Below are 26043 nucleotides of genomic sequence, written 5' to 3'. Positions count from 1 at the left end.
TTGAAGAGACCTCATGGTCCATCTAGTACAATCCCCTGCCATGCAGGAAAAGCACAACCAAAGTATCCCTGACAGATGGCCATCCAGCCTCTGTTTAAAAGCCTCCAAGGAAGGAATTTCCACCACACTCCGAGGCAGAGAGTTCCACTGCTAAACAGCTTTTCTTATAGTCAGGAAGTTCTTTCTAATGTTTAGGTGGAATCGCCTTTCCTATCGTTTGAACTCATGGCTCCACTGAGTCCTAGTCTACAGGGCAGCAGAAAACAAGCCTGCTCTCTCTTCTTTATGACATTCTTTCACATATTTCTACATGGCTACCATGTCTCCCTCAACCTTCTCTCCTGTAGGTTAAACATGCCCAGCTCTTTAAGATACTCCTCATAGGGATTCATGGTCTCCAGACCTTTGATCATTTTAGTTGCCCTCCTCTGGACTGATATTTAAAAGGTTTTCATAATTTAGTATGCTTTTAGATTCTTACATTATTTCTTATAGTTTTACATTATTTCATATTGTTTTCAGCTTATTTCATCTATATGGCACACTGAGATTCTATTATGTAGGGCTGAGATAAACATTTTGACAAATAAATATGCCAAATGGGGGGCAGGCTGTTTGTGGTTGGACTGCAACTCCCATCAGTTCCCATTACTTCCATGGTGGCTAAGCCAGAGAAAATGCAAGCCACAAGTTACATTCCTCCCTCCGCCCACGTGCATTATTTGCAAAGGAGAAAGAAGGTGAATGAAAGCAAACATTTGAACTGTGATAAAGTTTCTTCAGGTTCCCCCTCTTACTCTTGCAGGATGTTGTGCTCTTGGGGAGCTTGAAAGCCTGGAGGGATGGGTGGCGGTGGTGGCAACAGCAAACCAGCAATGCTCTTTGAAGCACTGTGCTGCAAAAACCTTGGGGAGCTGTGGTTTTTTTTCACTACCTTTTTAGTTTCCCCTAGGAAGAAACAAAGACATGGTTAGCTGCTTCCAATACATGCACAATTTCAATTATCACAATGACCCAGATGTGTCAGAAATCCCACTTCTCTAGTTAGCTGAATATCCCACCAACTCTTAAATACACTTCAATCTATCCATCTCTTACTCAAGACCTCACAACCTGATAGTAAGAGTGCTACTACACTTAGGAAGGAAGCTATACCCAGAAACAGAACACATTATTTTCATGCAGAAGGTCTTAGGTTCAGTCCCACCACCCTCAGATCTCCATGCTCCAATGTGATGTCTACTATAGTTCATTTTCCTCCTCTGCTCTCTTCATTGTCTCTATCCAACATTCAGTGCCATCTTTCCAGATTCTAGCACCTCCTCAAAACACAGCAGTTAGTACCTATGTATACCTGTAACTTTTTGTCTGGAAAGCTCACCTCTCCAGATTTCCACTTAACACTTGGATTGCGACATCTGTGCCACAATGTAATTATAGTGATAGAAGCTAGCACAAAAGACACATGAAATCTGGTGCCAGATTAAACTCTCTCACATATTACTCCGATCAATTTGCACAAAGTTTATGGAGGTGCTCAGATTCTGGTTTTTTGTCCCAATCCCGTGGCTACAGTGGGACTCACGAGACATCTGGTTCACCCAAAGCTTAGCATGACTACTATGTCCATATCCCCCTTACATTAGGTTTCTCTGCTTGACATGCACAAAAAGGGGAGTTGCGCCACCACTCATCTTGGTCTTGATGTGTCTGTTTTCCCTAGACTGGTGTTTGGTGCTTTTAATGGCTTTTAAAGGCAGGCTCTCTTTGTTTCTTGCCAGTTCTCCATCACTCCTCTGGAAGATCTGCATTCAATAGAATCATAGAATAGTAGAGTTGGAAGAGACCTCATGGGCCATCCAGTCCAACCCTCTGCCAAGAAGCAGGAAATCGCATTCAAAGCACCCCCAACAGATGGCCACCCAGCCTCTGCTTAAAAGCCTCCAAAGAAGGAGCCTCCACCACAGCCCGGGGGAGAGAGTTCCACTGCTGAACAGCTCTCACAGTGAGGAAGTTCTTCCTGATGTTCAGGTGGAATCTCCTTTCCTGTAGTTTGAAGCCGTTGTTCCGCGTCCTAGTCTGCAGGGCAGCAGAAAACAAGCTTGCTCCCTCCTCCCTTTGACTTCCCCTCATGCATTTGTACATGGCTATCATGTCTCCTCTCAGCCTTCTCTTCTTCAGGCTAAACATGCCCAGTTCTTTAAGCCGCTCCTCATAGGGCTTGTTCTCCAGACCCTTGATCATTTTAGTTGCCCTCCTCTGGACGCTTTCCAGCTTGTCAACATCTCCCTTCAACTGTGGTGCCCAGAATTGGACACAGTATTACAGGTGTGATCTGACCAAGGTAGAATAGAGGGGGAGCAGGACTTCCCTGGATCTAGACGCTATTCCCCTATTGATGCAGGCCAGAATCCCATTGGCTTTCTTAGCAGCCGTATCACATTGTTGGCTCATGTTTAACTTGTTGTCCACGAGGACTCCAAGATCTTTTTCACACGTACTGCTATCTAGCCAGGCGTCCCCCATTCTGTATCTTTGCATTCCATTTTTTCTGCCGAAATGAAGTATCTTGCATTTATCCCTGTTGAACTTCATTTTGTTAGTTTTGGCCCATCTCTCTAGTCTGTCAAGATCATTTTGAATTCTGCTCCTGTCTTCTGGAGTGTTAGCTATCCCTCCCAGTTTGGTGTCATCTGCAAACTTGATGATCGTGCCTTCTAACCCTTCGTCTAAGTCGTTAATAAAGATGTTGAACAGAACCGGGCCCAGGACGGAACCCTGAGGCACTCCACTCGTGACTTCTTTCCAAGATGAAGAAGACGCATTGGTGAGCACCCTTTGGGTTCATTCGCTTAGCCAATTACAGATACACCGTAGTTTTGTCTAGCCCACATTTTACTAGTTTGTTTGCCAGAAGGTCGTGGGGGACTTTGTCGAAGGCCTTACTGAAATCCAGGTACGCTACATCTATGGCGTTCCCTGTATCGACCCAACTCGTAACTCTATCGAAAAAAGAGATCAGATTAGTCTGACATGACTTGTTTTTGGTAAATCCGTGTTGGCTATTAGCAATGACCGCATTTGTTTCTAAGTGTTTACAGACCACTTCCTTAATGATCTTTTCCAGAATCTTGCCTGGTATCGACGTGAGGCTGACCGGACGGTAATTGTTTGGGTCATTCTTTTTTCCCTTCTTGAAGATAGGGACCACATTTGCCCTCCTCCAATCTGCTGGGACTTCTCCCATTCTCCAAGAACTCTCGAATATGATTGCCAATGGTTCTGAAATAACTTCAGCTAGTTCCTTCAATACTCTTGGATGTAGTTGATCTGGCCCTGGTGACTTGAATTCATTTAGAGCGGCCAGGTGTTCCAGGACAACTTGTTTCCCTATTTGGGGTTGGATTTCTCCTAATCCTTCATCCATTTCATGTTGCTGAGGTAGAAGATGGCTTTCTTTTTGTGAGAAGACCGAGGCAAAGAAGGCATTAAGCAGTTCTGCCTTTTCCTGTCATGTCCCCTGTCGCCATCACCCCATCTTCTCCTCGCAGAGGCCCTATCACCTCCTTGTTCTTCCTTTTTCTACCAACATAAGCAAAAAAGCCTTTTTTGTCATTTTTAATGTCCCTGGCAAGCCTGAACTCATTTTCCGCTTTAGCCTTGCAAACCTTTTCCCAATGGTAGTCACTTTGCCATTGATTTTTTTTTCTTGGCTACTTCTGTCTCTGCTTTGCCAACTTTGTAGACAACCCTTGCTATTGCTTGATGAACATCACCATTTGCTTGACCATTCCATTTCATCCCATTCACCAGCAACTCAAAATATTATTTAAATATTATTTCTCCCCAGGCTTCGCCCCTCTTTCTTCCTGATACTGGATCTTTTGGAGGAATGATCTTAGCAGATCCTGGCTAGGTGTTCATTTCCCATACATCTGAGAATGAAAAACCAATCCCTCTTCCCAGCATCACCAGCTGTATCCCATCACCCAGTGTTACAAAGCACATGCAAAAGCACAATAAGGCAGAATGGCAGGACTGTGACCCCGATAAATCCTGGACTTGATCCTAACTAATATGGAGGAGTTGGCACTTAGAGTATTGAAGTGCTTGATGAAAGCTATAGACTTCATGGTGCTTGCATACCATATGAATTAGAAGACTTTGTGTGTGTGTGTGTGTGTGTGTGTGTGTGTGTGTGTGTGTAATGTGTGTGAGAGGCTGTCAGTGGCATCGGCCTTCTTGTAGGAAGCCAGGAATAATGTTCTCCTTGAAAGTCTCATTAAGTGGCATCTCATGACCCCTGCATATGACAGCTAGATCCAATTCAGATTAGAGTAAAACTTAATGCATGCATCAGAAAAGGCAGGGTGGGGGCGAGGAAGAACCTAGATAAACATTAACTGCCTGACAGAATCTCAATGGACAAATTGATCAGGCACTTAAATTTCTTCAGCTGCGGGGATGTGGAATGGAGATTAGAGCAATAATGCTCCCCGGCATCTATCACAAGTCACAGCAGATAGAGTTGTTCCTTCAGATTTAGTGGCTTTCTGCAGGTCAAAGCACTGAAGAGGGTATTCGGGTCAGCATTTGTTTGTGAGTCCTGATAATGTTATTCATAGACACTTGACGTATGTAGGTGCTCCAGCACCTGCAAGAGTGAGAGCAATGTGTGCTCCATGCTGCAGAGCTGAATGCTGGTCACTGCTTTCTTCCTGCTTGCTCCAGAGTCACTTATTAAATTGACTTCTAAGACCTCTTGCATATTTGTTTTCTGCACCATATGTGACACGGAGCCAACCTTATAGGTGTGTTATGCAGAAGAAGAAGAGGACCCTTCCTTTGTTAAGAGAGTCTTTGTTTAATGCGCAGGGAGTGCCCTCAGCTTTCACAGTGGAAGAATTGGGATGGATAGATCAGTCTATTGCTTTGCCACTCCATGCCAAATGTATATAGTCACCATCAAGCTTGTTCTATCATCTTCCTCAATTCTTCTTCAATCTGCCATTAAAAAAAAAGTCATGCATGTAATGTGTGAATATTTGAAGGGGCCCCAGTGGTGCAGCAGGTTAAACCACTAAGCTGCAGAACTTGCTGACCAGAAAGTCGGCAGTTCGAATCCACAGGATGGGGTGAACTCCCATTGTTAGCCCCAGCTTCTGCCAACCTAGCAGTTTGAAAACATGCAAATGTGAGTAGATCAATAGATACCACTCCGGCTGGAAGGTAACAGTGCACCATGCAGTCATGCTGGTCACATGACCTTGGAGGTGTCTATGGACAATGCTGGCTCTTCAGCTTAGAAATGGAGATGAGCACCACCCCTCAGAGTTGGACTCGACTAGACTTAATGTCAGGCGGAAAGCTTTACCTTTATGTTATGTGAATATTTATTACTGAATACAGTAGAGTCTCACTTATCCAACACTCGCTTATCCAATGTTCTGGATTATCCAATGCATTTTTGTAGTCAATGTTTTCAGTACATCATTATATTTTGGTGCTAGATTCATAAATACAGTAATTTCTACATAGCATTACTGCATAATGAACTACTTTTTCTGTTAAATTTGTTGTATAACATGATGTTTTGGTGCTTAATTTGTAAAATCATAACCTAATTTGATGTTTAATAGGCTTTTCCTTAATCTCTCCTTATTGTCCAACATATTCGCTTATCCAACATTCTGCCGGCCCGTTTATGTTGGATAAGTGAGACTCTACTGTATATGTTATGATAGTCTAATCTTTGCTATTTGTTTTAGTAGGGACTTATACTGTGAAACCTTGACCTCCTGCATGCAGATCAGAATGGAAGTTCTCTAGGAAATGTGCACTTCACTAAATTTTGCAGGTTGAATAAGATCACTTTGAACTACGAATGGGGGGTAGGGAAGCATAAGACTCAAACTTCTCTATGGGAGAGCATTCAAACCAAGCAAGTTCCTTCCTGCAGCCTACTATAATCCAGAAAAGCTTCACTGTTTGCTCCCATCTTAACTTCCAAGCAGTAGAACAACTCATGTAGCAACAGCCACTAACAACCTCCCTGCTTCGTAATCCATATCGAGGCAGAAACCATCCAATTCTCTTTCCCCCCAGAATGTCCAATTTAGCCACACAGCGCCTTCTTTGCAGACACTACCTCATGAATAACTGAGAAGGATTTATGGACATAGGGCACCAGGGAGAGGTGTGGTGGAGGCCGAGGCGTGCATAGTTTACAAGGAGAAACAAGGAGAAACGGTCTCGGCAGCAGCAACACTGCCTCATTAGGCCTTTGAAAGAGCTTCAAAGAATCACTGCCATTCCAGAGCCAGGAATGTAATTCGGCACAATTCAATTCCTTCTCACCGACAATTCAAGAGCCAAGCTTACTATGACAATTCAATATAATGTACATCAGTGTAATTGTTTCTAAAAGGACTGGAAACTAAACCTTATTGAGTGAACTGAACATGTTTACCATGCAGAAGAGAAGACCGAGAGATGATAGTAGAATGATATTTAAGTACATAAAGAGTTTAAATGTGAAAGGGAGAATAAGTTCATTTTCTGTTGCTCTGGAAACAAGTGTTTCTCAACCTGGGGGTCAGGACCCCTGGGGGGGCGGTCCTGAGGTGTTGCCAAAGACCACCAGAAAACACATATTGATTCACAGTGTCCTCCAGAGGTAGGTGAACTACATCTTCCCTAAATCACTGTCAATTCCTCCCAGATCCTTCCAGTATTTTCTGTTGGTCATGATGGTTCTGTGTGGGAAGTTTGGCCCAATTTTATCATTGATGGGGTTCAAGGGGCTCTTTGATTGTAGGTGAACTTCACTTCACTTCACCTCACTTCACTTTATTTCTTAATTAGTCGCTCTCCACCAGAGTGTTCCGAGCGACTTACAATTTAAAATATCATTCCACAATATAAAAAACATTCAACATAAAAACATTCAACATAAAAAACTATACATCGCAGCAACTACAATCTCAAATGTTAAGGCCTATTTTCCGCCAGTGTTCAAATTTAGGCATATTGAGTATTCGTGCAAAGCCTGGTCCAGATTCATCATTATTTGAGTCCACAGTGTGCTCTGGATGTAGGTGCACTACAACTCCAAAACTCAAGGTCAATGCCCACCAAACCCTTCCAATATTTTCTGTTGGTCACTGGGAGTTCTGTGTCCCAAGTTTGGTCCAAATCCATTGTTGGTAGAGTTCAGAATGCTCTTTGATTGCAGGTGAACTATAACTCCCAGCAACTACAACTCCCAAATGACAAAATCAACTCCACTAGCTTTCAAATTTGTGTGTATTGGGTATTTCTGCCAAATTTGGTCCAGTGAATGAAAATATATCCTGAATATCAGATATTTACATTATGGTTCATAACAATAGCAAAATTACAGTTATGAAGTAGCAACTAAAATAATTTTATACTTGGGGGTCACTACAACATGAGGAACTGTATTAAGGGGTCACGGCATTAAGAAGGTTGAGAACCATTGCTCTGGAGGGTGGGGCATGTGTCAATAGATTCAAATTACAGGGAAAGGAAATCCCAGCTAAACATTGCAAGTTTAGCCCTTCCCTCCCTAATCACAGTCATAACAAAGATCCATGTTTTTATTAGTTCTTGTCATTTGTTTTTATTGGCTAATGTTTAAATTTTTATAATTGTGCATGTTTTTTGTCTATTCTTGTGTTTTATATTGCTATTGTTTTTATTCGGGCTTGGCCCCATGTAAGCCGCCCTGAGTCCCCTGTGGGGAGATAGAGGCGGGGTATAAAAAATAAAATAAAAATAAAGTTAACAAAGGCCATCCCCACATAAGCAAATGCACACAATGGCATCACCCATGAGGATCACAGATTGGAGTGACACCGGGGAACATCAAAAGAAGCACCAATGCTGTGAAATGCCTCCTGCTCCCAGGAGGACAGTAAAGGATATGTGGTTACACTACATCCCAATGCCTAGGAAAACCCAAGTCCTTTCAGGATTGCTGAGCATCAAAAATGTTTAAAGGGGAAAAAACCCAGGAATAGTTAGAAATTAACTATTCAGGCAGCAAAACATTCTGTGCTCAAGACTTAACATGATGTTTTGATGCCCTCTAGTGTTAAACAAAGAAATGAAATGCCATTTGAAGTAGAAACAGCAAGAATGTGAAAGAAATATGGAATCTATCAACTTCAAAGTTTTTTTAAAGAAAATAACTCCTACTGAATAGCATTCTGACATTATCATTTGGCCGTAGGCTTGTGAAGAAGCAAGTCCTTCTCCTACCATGGAGTCTTTGTTGCTTTCTTGAGCTGGGACTGCTGCCTTGGATGCCTTGATGGTTCCAGTCTCCTGAGAAGCTGGGCAGTGGCATGGGAGTGCTATGCACTTGCTGCAGCTCTGGAGGAAAGGGAAAAGGACATTCTCAAAGACTCATACAAGTTAGATATGCTCTGCATTTAAACTGAACCATACATATGGGGGGGGGGGGCACAAAAGGACATATCCAAAACTAGGTGATAAACAAGTTGTTGAGGCAAAGGGTCTCTCAGTCCCAAATAACAAGACTTGGATGTCTCTTCCTAGCCAAAAGGAATGGAAACAGCAGTCATGAAAGCAGAAAACAACTAGGACTTGGAAGGATAGCTATTAGGAAATTAGACAAGATCTTGAAGTATCAAGATATTTATTTATTTATTTATTATTTACAGTATTTATATTCCTCCCTTCTCACCCCGAAGGGAACTCAGGGTGGATCACATTATACACATATAGGGCAAACATTCAATGCCCATAAACACATCAAACAGATACAGAGGCAATTTAACCTTCTCCTGAGGGGATGTTCGATTCTGGCCACGGGGGGAGCAGCTGCTTCATCATCCACTCTGATGGCACTTCCTCATTCCAATGTCGTAAATTAGTTAAATTTGCCTCCCCACTTTTATAAGTGGTACCTTATTTCCTACTTGATAGATGCAACTATCTTTTGGGTTGCTAGGTTAGCAACGAGCAGGGGCTATTTTTTTAAAATTTTAATTGACGAGTGCTCACCCCGCCACGGGCTGGCCTCGAACTCATGAGCTCATGGTCAGAGTGATTTATTGCAGCAGGCTGCTCTAATACTAACATTAGAATTGTCCATGCCATCGTATTTCCAATTTCTATGAATGGTTGTAAAAGCTGGACAGGGAAGAAAGCCAATAGGCATAAAATCAATTCATTTGAGATATCCTGAGTTACCATGTCCATTCTCCATTCATTTAGGATATACTGAGTTATCATGCCCATTAATTTGCCTTTTTAGCAGTCCATAGTATTCATAGTATATGGCATGGTAACTCACCCCATAACAGAGAGAATGAATTATTTTTTGTACGAGCAGCTGGAATGTAAACACAGAGACCCATGAAAGTGATTCATTCTAATGGACCTTCTGTGTGTATTTTCAACCTTTCTAGGAACCAGAGAGCGTCTTCCCCTAATTGGCTGCAGAGGCAGGAGCCCTGACCGGAATGCAAAGCGAGGAGGAGCGCGGGGACCGTGGTTGCGAAGGAGGACCCTGCGGACAGCGGGTGATGGCGGGGTGCCCTTCTGAGCTGCCAGCCTTGTTTCCCGGCAACCCAGCCCCTGCCGTGTTTCGACGAGGCAGGCGCCTCACTCTGCATCACTCCCGGCAATTAGCAGCTTTGGCAAGCAAATTAGGTTTTCTATTAGATTCCACAAAAGTCATGGTATTCAATTTGTACCTGAACTTGGAAGTAATTCAATTACGTCCTCCTGTGAACCCCTGCCTCCCTGGTGCGATGGAAAGGGGGAGGCAATGTCGCCAATTGGAGGGGAGGAGGGGAGGCACATGGAGACTGAGCTATGGTTGTTCCCTCTCTTTCTGACTCCGCTTAACTAACTGTTTCTGAATACATAGTTGAACCACATAATTCATTTGTTCCCAATCAAGGTAGGGCTCATCAATGTTATTTTTTTCTGGCAAAGCTCCGACAGCTTCGTGACAAACTGTATCAGGTAAGATGGATCCCCTTCTTGCTGCCTGCACACTTGGATTAGGTCCAGCTACTAAATTTCTTACTGCTATGTAGCTATTAAAATGGAAAAAAGGTCACCAGCCTTACTTTCAGAAACTTATTCAGGCTACATATCATTTTCAATTCCTTATTGAAGCTGTAGAGGCATCTTACCTTTCTTGCTGTATTTATCCCAGGGTCCCTGGATTATGAGATTTGGGGGCAGAAGAGCAGCTGTCTTCCAGGACTCTTTTTGAGCTCTTCCCCTGACATCAGTGTTATTCACCCCCAAGTTCGGGGCACAAAGTGTGGTGAGGCTCTGGCCAGCAGCTTGTGTTGTTTCCATAGTAGGCAGGCTGGAGCTGGAAAGGGGAGGTGGCAGCGAAGTGCCATAGAAGGTTTTGGGGTCTTTTGCTGGAAGGTCCACATACAGGGCTCCATACAAGCTGCTGTTCCTGCTGTCAGGCACCAAAGGGACTGTCTGGCTGTGAGAACCTTGGCTCTGTCTGTCAAAGGATACTGCTGTCAGGGGAAAGGGAAGGTCAACTGTGAAAAGGATGTTGAGAGGAAAGACATCACCTTTCCCCCCAACGCTGCCTTGAGAATCACTTCTCAAGATCTAATTTATACGTGATGCTTCGCAAATGAAGTATTGCTGAGAAGCCCTGAGCTGTTGCCAGGATTTTCTTACCATTAGAAAGTGTGAGACAAATGTTTCAAGTGACGAATGCTAAGAGGGAAACAGTATCAGCTGGCCAAACATTCCTCCTAAGTCCTCTGGCCATTTCCTTTTATTGGAGGATGAATTTGTTCTGCGCCCCTTAAACCAGAGTCAGCTCGTGGTGTCCATATCAATTGGATGAAGAATTAATAGCAGGATTTAGGCCAGTGGTTATCAACCTGTGGGTCCCCATTTTGGCCTAAAACTCCTACAAATCCCAGCCAGTTTGCCAGCTGTTAGGATTTCTGGGAGTTGAAGGCCAAAACATCTGGCGAACCACAAATTGAGACCACTGATTTAGGCTGACACTCAAGGAGCTATCCAAAGTTCTGAAACCATTTTGAGGATAGGAGTGGTACTTGGAGAGGCTTTTTTGAAGTTCAGACTAAAACTGAGCATGCAAAATTGACTTGGATGCCATTGTTTGCAGGGTTCCACACTAATCCACTGTCCTCAGAGGAGACACAGTAAAATCCAATGGGCAGTCTGGTTTGTTTCTGTATGTGGAATGAGGTCTGGTGCAGGAGCAATCCACTTTGTCCATTGCATCGGACAACAAAAAGGTTTGACAGTGTTCCACACGGCTACCATGACTTTGGAAAGGCCATTTACCATATTTATTTATTATTTATTTATTTACAGCATTTATATTCTGCCCTTCTCACGCCAAAGGGGACTCAGGGCGGATCACATTACACATATAGGCAAACATTCAATGTCTTTTAACATAGAACAAAGACAAGACAAACATAGGCTCCGAGCGGGCCTCGAACTCATGACCTCCTGGTCAGAGTGATTCATTGCAGTGATTCATTGCAGCTGCTCTCCAGCCTGCGCCACAGCCCAAGCCCACTTATACACTTTGATGTATTTACACTAGAACACTATAGCAGTTTTATGGCATTTTAACTACAATCACTTCATCTTGTGGAATTCTGGGATTTGTTGTCATTGTTATGCCTTCAAGTCATTTTCTGACACAGGGAGATCCCAAGGTGAACCTAGCACTGGCTGCATAGTGTTTTAATTATTTTAACTCTTTTAATGTATTTTAAGTGATTTTAACTAACCAGCAAGTTTCATTTTTATATGTTGTAGATTTTAAATTGCTTTTAAAATGTTCTGAGATATGTTGTGTCTTAATCAAGAAAGAAAAATGGGGTGTGAATGAATAAATATAATGGGGATGATGATAATAATAGCCAGCATCACCACCATTCTAGTATCCCAAAACCCTAGTCCAACAATCAAACTTTGACACCACACTGGCTCTGGATACTTACTAGATTTGTGCAATTCCTGGCTGTCTTTGGGCTCTGTCCACAGAAGCTGGCTACTCAAGCTGCTGCTGGTGCTGTAATTCTTAGAACCTGATGTTGATTTCCAAGTGTTTGAAAGCCAAGGAGAATCACTGGAATCCACCCTATAGGCAAAGGAGAATAAATATGATTCTACGGGTAGAGATGTAGTGATGGCAACCGGGAGGAAATGCAGAAATGTGTCCAGATCCCTACTAAGAAATGGGCAAGAAGAACCTACATGCAGAAGACAGTAGAGCAGATCATGATCTAAGGCAGAGGTGATCTAAAGTAGAGGTGGCCTTCCCCACAGCAAACCTAAATGCCTCACAACCTCTGAGGATGCCTGCCATAGATGTGGGCGAAACGTCAGGAGAGAATGCTTCTGGAACATGGCCACACAGCCCGAAAGACATACAACAACCCTAAATGCCCCTGTTTTTAATTTGCAGTCTCTTCCAAAATAATTGCATCAGGTGACATCTCTTCATCACTTTGAGAAAAGCAGAGGTATCTGGGAGTAACACAAGGTTCTGGAGAGCCTGTTGTGGGCAAAAATATTTTCATATTTTGAGGAAATTTTCTGCATAGCTTGGGGGCATAAATGCCACTTTGGGTCTCACTCCTAGGAGTAAAGCAGGACGATGATGACAACAACAAAAACAACAACACATGTGCACAGAATAGAGAAATTATGGCTTGTTACTACAGATCAAACCCATCATTATTCCTAGACCCTTGGGAACAGCCCGATGTTCAGAGACAAATCCCAGACACTTTGACCTAATGTGCATGTGTGCTGTGTTGTTATGTACATGTAATCTGACTAAATAATAATAATAATAATACCCCCAAATTCATGCCAAACCATTTTAGATAGAGTGTGGGAAGTTTTTGGTGTCAAGGATTTCAAATCTGAATCCAGCAGCTGCACTTAGGTCCATAAACTGCAGTACATCTAAACCCCAGGACCTAACAAGATTAAATCCAGCATTTAAACTTCTTTTAGAGTGAGAAATGGACTGTGAAATCAAGGAATGGTCTCTAACAGCTCTGTTGCAAGCTTGAACATTCATGTCCAGAATATGTCTTCATTTACACACACAGGATTACTGAGCTGCAGAATTTTATGGCTTGGTGCTACAGTGCGTATCCCCTCTTATTTTGCAATAAAAATAGCACCTGTTTTGATATCAGTGGAAACTTATGGAGTACTTTGATGATTTTATACCAGTATCACATTCCAAAAGTGTGACATAAAGGGTAAAATCAGAACACTACTTTTCTCTAGAAATGGTGATCGATTGCCCTCCACTCACCTATCCAAAGGTAAGTGAAATGGGCACCCGCCCTAAGGTTCTAGGAGACTACAACATACCTGTGTTTGATGATGGTGTCATCACTTGCATTCCTATATAAACCTGAAAGGAGTGAAATGTATATTTACTTTTTAATTGTGCTTTTATATTTAAATTAGTACATACTAGTACTATGATGAAACCAGCAGCAAAACTGTAAAACATGCAGCAATGTCTATTTTGCCTTCCCCATAGTTACACCTCTGACATGCACTTCACTTCATTTTGTGGAAAAACTGGACAAGACCTCAGGGGAAGACCTGACATTCTACATAGAAGAGTAGAGGATGTACTCCATTAGGTAACCTGGACTTAATAGAACACAGTTAGATGTTACTGCAAGATATTATTCCCTTGTGTGTCACAGCAGCCAACAAGATATCTTCATAAGGGAATATAAACATTATATATTGATCCAGTTAAATTTTAAAGGAAACAGGCTGCTTGTATGAGGTGACCACAATGCAAAAAACCAACCAGGATAGGGTATGTTTCTCTACTGTTGTCCTCGTGGACAACAAGTTAAACATGAGCCAACAATGTGATGCGGCAGCGAAAAAGGCCAATGGGATTCTGGCCTGCATAAATAGGGGTATAGAGTCTAGATCCAGGGAAGTTATGCTCCCCCTCTATTCTGCCTTGGTCAGACCACACCTGGAATACTGCGTCCAATTCTGGGCACCACAGTTGAAGGGAGATGTTGACAAGCTGGAAAGTGTCCAAAGGAGGGCGACTAAAATGATCAAGGGTCTGGAGAACAAGCCCTATGAGGAGCGGCATAAAGAGCTGGGCTTGTTTAGCCTGCAAAAGAGAAGGCTGAGAGGAGACATGATAGCCATGTACAAATATGTGAGGGGAAGTCATAGGGAGGAGGGAGCAAGCTTGTTTTCTGCTGCCCTGCAGACTAGGACACGGAACAACGGCTTCAAACTACAGGAAAGGAGATTCCGCCTGAACATCAGGAAGAACTTCCTCACTGTGAGAAGGGCTGTTCGGCAGTGGAACTCTCTGCCCCGGACTGTGGTGGAGGCTCCTTCTTTGGAGGCTTTTACGCAGAGGCTGGATGGCCATCTGTCGGGGGTGCTTTGAATGCGATTTCCTGCTTCTTGGCGGGGGGTTGGACTAGATGGCCAATGAGGTCTCTTCCAACTCTACTATTCTATGATTCTATGATTCAACACAAGGGCCATCCAGTCCAACCCCATTCTGCCATTCAGGAGCACACACTTAAAGCACCCCTGACAGATGACTATAGCTTCTGCTTAAAATGCTCCCAAGAGGGAGACGGCCCCATTTATCAGATACCATGTGTTGCTCTGCCCGTTGGTCATGTGTGCACCCAAGTCTAATGTAACACCATTGAATGTTACCTTTTTTTATCCCTACGTTCAGACTCTGTAGCTGTCTCACCTTCACCAAGGGCATACTGCCGCCTTGCACTGTATTGCCTGGCTTCCTGCTGGCAAACGTAAACAGCCAGCACCATCAGCATGATCCAGAGAGCCGAGCCCATGCTGGCAATGAAGACAGGCTGGCGCACCACTTCCAGGATGTAATTGCTGGCCAAGGTGTCTGAGGTCTTTGCCATCTTCCCCACTGAAGACTCTGGATGGGAGCAAGATGATGGGGCCATGAAAGCTTCATAACAACAATGCACTCTGAATATACTGAGTCAGATTTCCCATTCAGCAGGAAGAAGGACCTTGGCTCAGAGGTAGAACATTGTGCAAAACCCCAACGTGATTTCAGCATAACTTAAAAATCCACTAGTGGAGTTGCAACCCCTATACTGAACACCAATGGACTACGGAATATGTGGATCAGTGTTCGATGAACTTGGCTACTCTATCTTCTTTAATGTCTTGTGCATGTTCCATGTTTCTGAATGTGCAACTCTGCTTACAGCACAATCAGTTAGTTATGACTATTAAGGTAAAGGTAATTTATGTGACTATTACACATTGGATAAAAAGTTCACTCTGCATGTGTAGCACAACTTAGAGCTGTGTAAATCACAAAGATGATGCCCTCGCAGACATGACAGGCCCACTGTATCTTTAATGAATTAATTCATAAAAATAACATGCAATGGATGTTATAAAAATAACATGCAATAGAGCCAGGCTGTGGCGCAGCTGGCTAGTAACCAGCTGCAATAAATCACTACTGACCGAGAGGTCATGAGTTCGAAGCCCGGGTCAGGTTAAGCCCCTGACCATTAAATAGCCCGGCTTGCTGTTGACCTATGCAGCCCCGAAAGATAGTTGCATCTGCCAGTTAGGGAAATTTAGGTACGCTTTATGCGGGAGGCTAATTTAACTAATTTACAACATCATAAAACTGCCAACAAAACACGAGGAATTGAATGAGGAAGTACAGCCACTACTTGACAGTGAAGCAACAGCTCCCCCTGTGAACGGAATCGTGAAGCTGGAAAAAAATGTTAAATGCCTCTGTGTCTGTCTATATATGTTGCTTGTCTGTTGGCACTGAATGTTTGCCATATATGTGTTCATTGTAATCTGCCCTGAGTCCCCTTCGGGGTGAGAAGGGCGGAATATAAATACTGCAAATAAATAAATAAATAAATAAATAATGGATAAGAGGCCTCTGTTTTTACTTGTGATTTATATTGTCCAATAAGGAAGCTGTAAAGGAATTTAGTGTATCTGAATCCTAAGAGATTAAGTACAAAATACCATCTCTGACCTGCTGCACTGCATACTGGATTACTAGCCATGCCAATTCCTGCTCCGTTGACTGCTGCTACTTGGACGCAGTACTTTAGTCTGTTAATCAGTCCCGTTGCTTCCAGGCTATGTGTTCCTGCATCGACTGTCTTATTGAATCCATGATGAGTTTCATTGCCCAAGACCCAGACCTGTAAACAAGGAGCAATAAAAAATCACTAGATTTTAAGCACTCAGAGCAGTGCAAAACAACATTTCAACAAAACAAAGAAAGAAAACCAATATTATTTTTGAGGGCATGCAGCTAAAAATGTTGTAGCACGTAGTAACAAAGCCAGCAATGGCTGGAGGCACCCATAATAATGGGATGGTCAGCCCAGTATTGGTTTAATTCAAGTCTGAAAGAAACTCTCCAAGGTGCTGAATTTATCTGGGGGATGTGAGCTCAACTTGCTCACCTAAAAGTAGACAGGCGTTAAATCCCAGGTTTTCTGTTTTAAACTGGATTATATGAGTCTGAACTGCCAGATAATCTGGGATAAACAGAAAACCTGGGATCACATCCTGGGATATAGGGCCCATCTGGAAGAGCCCTAAAACTCAGAATCAGTTCATTGCTTCACTGACAGTCAGGACTGTATAAAGCTAGTTCAACACTAGAACACTAGAACTTTAATAAATTCAGTCAATCCACTGGATTCATATGTGTAATATAGACATAACAAAACTGAAGGACATTCACTGGCTATCAGTTGAAGTGCTGCAACTTTGGTTTGCTACATTTCTCCCATCAAACTTTCTTTCTCACCTGCCTTTGATTTTGTGCTGTAAATAATCTTCCTAGAGATTCCTTCAGTTCTAGGTGAGGGCCAGAATTCCCCAAAGTGAAGCAGAATAAGCCCTAGTTAGTACTTGGATGGGAGACAGCTAACTAATACTATGTTAGCTGTAGACTGGAAAAAAAACTATAGACACAGTTGCTATAATTTTCCTACTACTTCCAGAGTCCGTACCGTGGTGTTTTTCTTTTTCTTTTTACGTTCTCCCTTATAGTTGTATAGATAACCATACATTTGCATGAACATGAGTCAATGGGAGGAGTTATGGATAAAGAAATTAGGATATGTATATTCAGTAGAGATCAAGGAGAATTGGTATAAAATGTTCTACATGTGGTACTTGACTCAGAAGAAATTGGCATTATATAATAAAGGAAAAACGGATGAGAAGTGTTGGAAATGTGGAAAGAAGACTGGCACTTTCATCCACATGTGGTGGGAGTGCAAAAGGGTAAAAAAAATTGTACGAAGTGTATAAAAAATGATGAACATTCTACAAAAACAATTTGAATTCAAACCTGAAATTTTCTTATTGGGAATTACAGATCACACATAGATAAAAACACAGATAATGTTATATTCTATTTTACGACTGCTGCTAGAATTATATTGGCACAGAGATGGAAACTTGAGGAAACTCCCAATACTGAACAATGGATCTCTAAAATATTGGACATTATGAACATAGACATTCTTACACAAAAATGGCCCAGTACAGAATAGCAAGTAATAGAACGAATTGGAAACCACTGATAGATTACTTACAAAAAGAAAAAATAAATATGTATATAAAGTTGGATTATCGAGAACCCCAGGGCGATTCTAAAAGGCAAATGTATGCTTATGGCAAAAGTGTTTCTTACATTTCAAAACACCCCTATGAAATCCATGGGGGTCATCATAAGTTGATAAGTGACTTGAATGCACATACACACATACAAAGTGCTTTCCAACTTGTGATTTGCACAAATGTCTCTTTACCTGGTAGGCTTTAATGATGCCATTGTGTGTTTCATGTGGAGGAGGTGCCCAGTGAATTATCACCGTCCCATTCCCATCTTGAAATGTAGTGATGCTGATGCTTTGAGGAGCACCACTAGGCACTAAGAAGAAAATAAATGTTCATTTAAAACTTTTCACAGGAAAAAAAACCAATTGCTACATAATTGCTGGAGTTACAGCTGACCCTAATCAATCACTTGTCTTATATTCCAGCTTTTCTCCAAGAATTTGGCTCAGTGCAGCTTACGGGATGAAAACAATATGTGCAAAAGCACATATTGGTAAAAACATACAAAAAGTTAAGATTAAATTTGTTCCTGCACTGTATAACCTTTGCAAGTGTATATTCCATCGGCTTAGTCTTGAGAGACTGCATCCGAACCCAAAAGCTGCCCATATATCCAATAATGGGACCAGATTTGATTGATAACCAAAACTAAAAGAACCTTTGGAAAGACCTGGAGCTACAGAAATCTTCGGGAGATTTTTTAAAGAAAATAGGCTGAAAACAGTGCAAATAAGCAGTATGAAGTGTTCTTTTTTGCTAATCACATACAGTAGAGTCTCACTTATCCAAGCTAAACAGGCCGGCAGAAGCTTGGATAAGCGAATATCTTGGATAATAAAGAGGGATTAAGGAAAAGCCTATTAAACATCAAATTAGGTTATGATTTTACAAATTAAGCACCAAAACATCATGTTTACAACAAATTTGACAGAAAAAGCAGTTCAATACGCAGTAATGTTATGTTGTAATTACTGTATTTATGAATTTAGCACCAAAATATCACGATATATTGAAAACATTGACTACAAAAATGGCTTGGATAATCCAGAAACTTGGATAAGCGAGGCTTGGATAAGTGAGACTCTACTGTACATGGCTTTTAGATTCACTATGCTACTTCAAGATAACTTTAAATGTGACCTACGAAATACAGTAGAGTCTCACTTATCCAACACTTGCTTATCCAACGTTCTGGATTATCCAACACATTTTTGTAGTCAATGTTTTCAATATATCGTGATATTTTGGTGGTAAATTTGTAAATACAGTAATTACTACATAGCATTACTGCTTATTGAACTACTTTTTCTGTCAAATTTGTTGTATAACATGATGTTTTGGTGCTTAATTTGTAAAATCATAAACTAATTTGATGTTTAATAGGCTTTTCCTTAATCTCTCCTTATTATCCAACATATTCGCTTATCCAATGTTCTGCTGGCCCGTTTATGTTGGATAAGTGAGACTCTACTGTACCCTCAAAAGCATTTAAATCAATTCATGAAGGTTACACTCACATATCTAATTGGTCTATCATCCTTGAATTTGTCTCAATCTCCTATTTAAAGTTTCCTGATACAATGACCATTGTGTATCTTGGAGCAGCAAAGTCCACAAAATAAATTACTTGCTGTTTCATGAGTGCTTCTGTGAGCCATGATAAGAGAAAATATAAGCGACAGCAGCTGTGATGGGCACCGAAAGAAAGATTGTCCTTACAGACACTTCACAGTTCTTTTTTGGGTTGGGCACAGACAGCGGAAGATTCATCCTTTTAAGAAGTGAGAGATTAGGGTCTGCATTTGCAGCACAAATTATGGACCTTTTGGCTTTTCCGTCAAGCAAGACCAAAATGGGGGAGTCTTCTGCCGTCCCATTTTGGTCTTGCAAAAAGCAACAGCAGACAGCAATTCCATACAGTGAGATGGGGAAACTTCAGCTTATTGGACAAATATCATAGAATCATAGAGTTGGAAGAGACTACATGGGCCATCTAGTCCAACCTCCTGCCATTAGAAAAGGCACAATCAAAGTATCCTGAGAGATGGTCATCCAACCTCTATTTAAAAGCCTCCAAGGAAGGAATTTCCATCACACTCCGAGGCAGAGAGTTCCACTACTGAACAACTCTTACAGTCAGGACGTTCTTCCTAATGTTCAAGTGGAATCTCCTTTCCTGTAATTTGAACCCATTGCTCCAAGTCCTAGTTTCCAAGGCAGCAGAAAACAAGCCTGCTCCCTCTTCCTTATTATATCCTTTCATATGCATGGTTATCATGTCTCCTCTAAACCTCCTCTTCTGCAGGCTAAACGTGCCCAGCTCTTTAAGCCGCTCCTCATAGGGCTTGTTCTCCAGACCCTTGATTTTTTGAGTGGCCCTCCTTTGGACACATTCCAGCTCTTTAAAAACGCTCATCATAGAGCATAGTCTCTAGACCAGGGGTCCCCAAACTAAGGCCTGTGGGCTGGATGCAGCCCTTCAAGGTAATTTAGTTGGCCCCCGCCCTCAGTTTTATAATATAATATTTTTATATCAGTTTTAATAATATAATATTGTATATACATATAATATTGATGGTAATATTATAATGTAATACGATATAATACTAATAATAATACCATATAATAATATTAATTATATATTATATATTACATGTAATATTAATAATAATATTACAATATAGTGGTATAGTTCAATATAGTAATATATAATGCTAATATTGTTCTATGGTAATAATATAATATATTGTATGTACATATAAATTGTAAGCCGCTCTGAGTCCCCTTCGGGGTGAGAAGGGCAGGATATAAATGTAAATAAATAAATAATAAATAAATAAATTTTTGACTTAGGCTCGCCCAAAATCTGAAATGACTTGAAGACACACAACAACAACAATCCTAATTAACTTGACTATCTCATTGGCCAGAAGCAGGTCCACACTTCCCATTGAAATCCTGATCGGTTTGTGTTGGTTAAAATTGTTTTTATTTTTAAATATTGTATTTTTCTTTCATTGTTGCTGTTGTTGTTGTTTTTGCACTACAAATAAGACATATGCAGTATGCATAGGAATTTGTTCGTTTTTTTTTTTTTCAAATGATAATTCAGCCCCTCAACAGTCTGAAGGATTGTTGACCGGCCCTCTGCTTTAAAAGTTTGAGGACCCCTGCTCTAGACCTTTCATCATTCTACTTTCCATCTTCTGGATATGGCCCTTAATCTTCCATACCTGACCCACAAGCAGTTTCTGCTGTTGTGAATGGACACTATATGACTAAATACGCTCAATCATCTCAGTTTAAGAACTTCCATGGATTCATGTGTGCCTTGTTGCCTAAGAAAAGTAACTGACTGTTCACCATCAAGTCATTGTCTTAAGCATATTGAATTTACTACAGTTAAACAGAGGAGGTATTGGAGTTTTCATACCTTCTTCTGGGATCCAGAGGTGTCTCATGTTGCTGTCCAAGCCATGGCCTTTCTCTGAATATGGTCGCACCTTGAATTCATAGGTATAGCCTCTCTCAAGTCCTGCAACAATAGTACGGTGGTCTCTTGGCACATTCCATTCAGCCCAATCTGTGATCAGAGGCAGCAGAGAGCGGTAGAAGACCACAAAACTTTCTACATTCTTGATCTGGCTGGTAGGGATGAGCTTCAAAGCAATAGATAGGAAATGTGGTTTTATGTCTAAAGTTCGAGTAAGAGAGAATACAGACTACAAGCCACTGAAAGATCTGTTACTCAGCACCATATAATACAATCTGAAACTGCATTACATCTTCAGTATAGATTCATATAATGCAGTCCAATGCAGTTTAACTGCATTATATGAGCCTAAGGTAAAGGTAAAGGTTTCCCCTGACGTTAAGTCCAGTCATGTCTGACTCTGGGGGTTGGTACTCATCTCCATTTCTAAGCCAAAGAGCCGGCATTGTCCGTAAACACCTCCAAGGTCATGTGGCCGGCATGACTGCATGGACCGCCGTTACCTTCCCGCCGGAGTGGTACCTATTGATCTACTCACATTTGCATGTTTTCGAACTGCTAGGTTGGCAGGAGCTGGAGCTAATAGCAGGTGCTCAAGCCGCTCCCGGGATTTGAACCTGGGACCTTTCGTCTGCAAGTTCAGCAGCTCAGCGCTTTAACACACCGCCACTGGGGCTCCGTATGAGCCTACACTGACCATATAATACAGCTTCAGACTGTTAAATGGCAGTAATAATTGGGACCATAGTCTCTTATTTCATTCAGCTTCTCATTTTGCCACTATGAAGGTCTTTCTAAACTTTTCTCTAATAGATTCAGAATAATTATTTGCATTTATTTTCCCTATCCAATATGGTTACTAATCATACTAACTGGGAGAGTCTGAGAAGTTTTGTACAAGCAATAACTTTTATATGCTCTGGTTAGAACTGGGTGCAAGATAATTGCTCGCCTTCAAGATTCATTTTAACTCAGTAAAAATTCAGGATAGTTTAAAAAGCAATTAATAGTTCTTGTTAGATCTAACACACCTTCCAGTGCAGATGGGCTGCTGGAGCAGAAGGGACGGCAGTGACATTAATGAGGTAAACTCTGGCACCCGTTGCTTCCTTTGGGGCATCTTTTGATGCATCCTGCTCCCTCTGACCGGTGTCCAGTGGATCTAGAGACCAAGAAACAAATCGTAAACGTATCCTTGGAGAACCTGATTTTTCTTCTAGTTACATACGCTCCAACATTTCATAGATGTGAACTATGAAGCTGCTTTCAGTCTCTTTTGTGGAGAGAAAAAGCAGAATATAAATAAACATCATTATAACAACAACAGCAACAGCCAGGGCTCCTATGGCTCAACAATTTCAAATTGTGATCAGATGGCAAAAATTATTAAGGAGGAAGACCATACAAGCTGGACGAGGCTAACTGTTAAAGTGGAATCATAATACCGCACTTTTCTATGCTATACTATATTATACTTAGAAGAAGCAGTAGCATAATATTTACAGCCCTCTGCTGGGACACATATTTTGACAGGTGCCAAACAATGCCAAATCTTAGTGCCAACCTTTTCGAGAGTTAATACTGCCTTAGTTAATCCTGTAAATAAAGTTTCTTACCCTCAACTGTTAAAGTTGCTTTGGCAGAGATCATTCCTGCATCATTATGAGCAGTGCAGATGTATTTGCCTGCATCATTTATTGTCAGCTCGTGAATCTGAAGGATGTTTTCTTGGCTTACTTCATACCTGCAGGTAAAGATACAAGATGCTTGGTTGTCACATGTCCACCCAACACTGCAGTGATTGGGGTTGTTGTATGTTTTCCGAGCTGTACGGCCATGTTCTAGAAGTACAGCCTGGAAAATATACAACAACCTTGTGATCCCAGCCATGAAAGCCTTCGACAACAAACTGCAGTGATTACCTAACAGAAATGCATATCTTTACACTTTTGGGGGTAATAGAGCAAGCATAGGTCATATGCCACATCAAATACTAAACTCTGGGTTCAATAAGCTAATACATCATTTTCTAGAGCCCAAAATTCCCATAGTCTCCAACCACTGATGATGCTGACTGGGGCTGAGAACAATGGTTCAAACCATATAGAGCAGTGATGGCCAACCTATGACACACGTGTCAGCGCTGACACACCTAGCCATTTTTGCTGACATGCTGCTGCATGCAGATTGATTGGATTACTATGTCTTTTGTAGCCAAAATTGGTGTGATTTGGTCCAGTGGTTTTGTTGTTTACTCCATGGGAATTATGCACATTACACACACACACACACACACACACACACACACACACACACACACACACACACACATATATATATATATATATATATATATATATATATATATATATATTCTATTATTATTTTATTATTATTGTAGTATATTATCATATTATTACTATTATATTATTATATTATTCATTGCTCATGACTACATTGAAACTAGAATAGAGAGAAATCAGCATGGAAACTGCAAGAGGTACCATAGATTGTTGTAAATGGAAATAATGGTAGTAAATAGTTTTTGATTTATTGAATACAGCTATATATTACAATTATATATTTTTGTTATTTAAACTATACATATTGCGAAATTATGGGTTTTTTCTCGAAGTGACACACCACCCAAGTCATGTTAGGTTTTTTGGTGAATTTTGACACACCAAGTGCAAAAGATTGCCCATCATTGATATAGAGGCTTAGGTTGTCCAACCCTGTTCTGTGCAGAGATTATAGTGAGTGCTCTCCATCTCCTCATCAATATTCCTAATCCATTGTAGAAACCAACTAAGTGAATGCTTTGACCATTCTGTGGCATCTAAAAATTTTATATCCAGTTTCTGCTTTCACAAGTCATGCAAAATTAGTAGCTGCACAGAAAGAGAAAGAAATTAAGAATGCAACAAATTATGCTCACCTTCCTGCAGGCAGGTCTCCATCCTCCTTGTGCCATTGTGCCACTGGGGTTGGGTCTCCATGGATCCCACACATGAACTGCACCGTGCTGCCAGGTTTGGCTTGAACATCATTAGGTCGTCGGCTGAATGTTGGTTTTTCTAGAAAGGGAGATTGTTTCAATTCAAGCAAAACAAATTGTGTCTCATCTTGATGGCAGTTCTCAATAATGTAGGAATTAAATTGAGTCCCTTTTCATGGATCTTAACCAGCAGAAATCAAGATGAATCAACATGGATTGTTGTCGAAGGCTTTCATGGCCAGGATCACAGGGTTGTTCTATGTCTTTCGGGCTGTGTGGCCATGTTCCAGAAGTATTCTCTCCTGACGTTTTGCCCACATCTATGGCAGGCATCCTCAGAGGTTGTGAGGCATGGATAAACTAGGCAAGGAAGGTAAATATATATCTGTGGAGAGTCCAAGGTGTGACAAGAGTCCTTTGTCAGTTGGAAGCCAGTGCTAATGGGTGACTAACTGAAACATTAGCGCTGGCTTCCATCTGACAAAGGACTCTTGTCACACCCTGGACTCTCCACAGATATATATTTACCTTCCTTGCCTAGTATATCCATGCCTCACAACCTCTGAGGATGCCTGCCATAGATGTGGGCGAAACGTCAGGAGAGAATACTTCTGGAACATGGCCACACAGCCCGAAAGACATAGAACAACCCTCAACATGGATTCATTTTCATCCATGTTGCCACCTGGATAGTATCCTCTATTTTTTTGTTTCTGGGTCCACTAAAACAATGGATCCTCTGGAGATGCCAGCCACAGATGCAGGTGAAATGTCATGCTACAACATGGCCATTCAGCCCAGAAACCACACAACACCCCACTGTTGCTGTTGTTATTGACCATCATCAACTGCTCTGGTCAGATTTTGCAATCCCCATTTAGTGCAGTGTTGCTCTTTTCCTACTGCCTCTCATTCTACCAAATATTATAATATTACCCATGCATTGTTTCATCTCATGATAGGTCAAAAGTTTGCAGAAACAGAAGTGAGCTAAGGAGAAAGAGGAAAAGTAGGAGGAGGGAAAAACTAGGACATTTTGGCATCTGAAAAAAATGTGTTGACAGAAAATGAATTGGGGTAACAATTTTTGCCAGTCAGTCCTAGATATCTACTACTGTTTGATAAAGCTACTGTTTTAGATTACAGATCCCATTATGGACTTGTTGGACTCTGGGAACTGTAGGAGTTGGAGTTCATTGCAATCTCTTGTATTCATTTATGGTTCATTTATGGAAAGCGTAGAAGGAAAAGATATGGGAACAATCATTGGACTGCTCACCCCAGACAGAGACCACTGCTTCTCTGCTAGCTCTCTCTCCTGCTTGGTTGCTGGCCATACAAATGTATGTTCCTGAATCACTCCTCAGAGCATGGGACACCAGAAGCCTTCCTTTGGCAACCTATATAAATGGGGAGAAAAGAAAAGTATGGATCTCCAGAGGGGCTACTTTTGTTTCTCTGGACAAGTGTATTTTCTCAGAAGATAATTTAGCTCTGATTTATCTGTATCCTTCCAATATTTTTCAGCAACAGTACCCAATGCAGCTGTTTTGTAAAGAGATAACAGAAGATGTTTGGGTGAAAGAGTACACATGGAACCATTTTAACCAGTGTAAAAAAATTAAAACTGGTTAACAACAATTAAAATAATTTAAAAGCATGTACATGAGAGGGCTTGTGTAAAACCAAGTCTTTCGTGAACAGCCGCATTTTCAACATTGCCATCACATTGCCAGTGTGATGGCAATGTTGGTGCTAAATGGCCTGCAAAGGGAAGGTATTCCACAACTGTGATGCCAAATGTAAAGGCTAGATATAAGTATTGTTATTCATTATT

General features: G+C 41.4%; 1 protein-coding gene and 1 long non-coding RNA gene across 4 annotated transcripts in view; one reads left to right on the top strand and one right to left on the bottom strand.

Moving 5' to 3' along the window:
* Positions 1-26043, bottom strand: part of robo4 (roundabout guidance receptor 4) — a 78126-nt gene that overhangs the window by 31641 nt on the left and 20442 nt on the right. For 2 of the 3 annotated variants that reach the window (XM_003226311.4, XM_008119091.3), the window contains exons 4-16: positions 25486-25606; positions 24147-24285; positions 22825-22952; positions 22240-22370; positions 21149-21374; positions 17907-18028; positions 16106-16277; positions 14807-15001; positions 13417-13459; positions 12024-12163; positions 10194-10541; positions 8284-8397; positions 798-948 (exon numbers count right to left, since the gene is read on the bottom strand). In XM_003226311.4, the coding sequence (XP_003226359.3) occupies positions 798-948; positions 8284-8397; positions 10194-10541; positions 12024-12163; positions 13417-13459; positions 14807-15001; positions 16106-16277; positions 17907-18028; positions 21149-21374; positions 22240-22370; positions 22825-22952; positions 24147-24285; positions 25486-25606 (2030 nt within the window). The remainder of the gene's footprint in view (positions 1-797; positions 949-8283; positions 8398-10193; positions 10542-12023; positions 12164-13416; positions 13460-14806; positions 15002-16105; positions 16278-17906; positions 18029-21148; positions 21375-22239; positions 22371-22824; positions 22953-24146; positions 24286-25485; positions 25607-26043) is intronic. The other variant, XM_008119090.3, reaches the window with a different exon arrangement.
* LOC134293517 (uncharacterized) lies at positions 9153-16002 on the top strand. Its single transcript, XR_010000454.1, has 2 exons — positions 9153-10020; positions 14789-16002. It is a non-coding gene; the product is annotated as an uncharacterized LOC134293517 (long non-coding RNA).

The sequence above is a fragment of the Anolis carolinensis genome, unplaced genomic scaffold (assembly GCF_035594765.1).
Source record: "Anolis carolinensis isolate JA03-04 unplaced genomic scaffold, rAnoCar3.1.pri scaffold_8, whole genome shotgun sequence".
Lineage (NCBI taxonomy): Eukaryota > Metazoa > Chordata > Lepidosauria > Squamata > Dactyloidae > Anolis > Anolis carolinensis.
The sequence above is the reverse complement of the archived record's forward strand: the minus strand, read 5'-3'. Positions and strand labels throughout refer to the sequence as shown.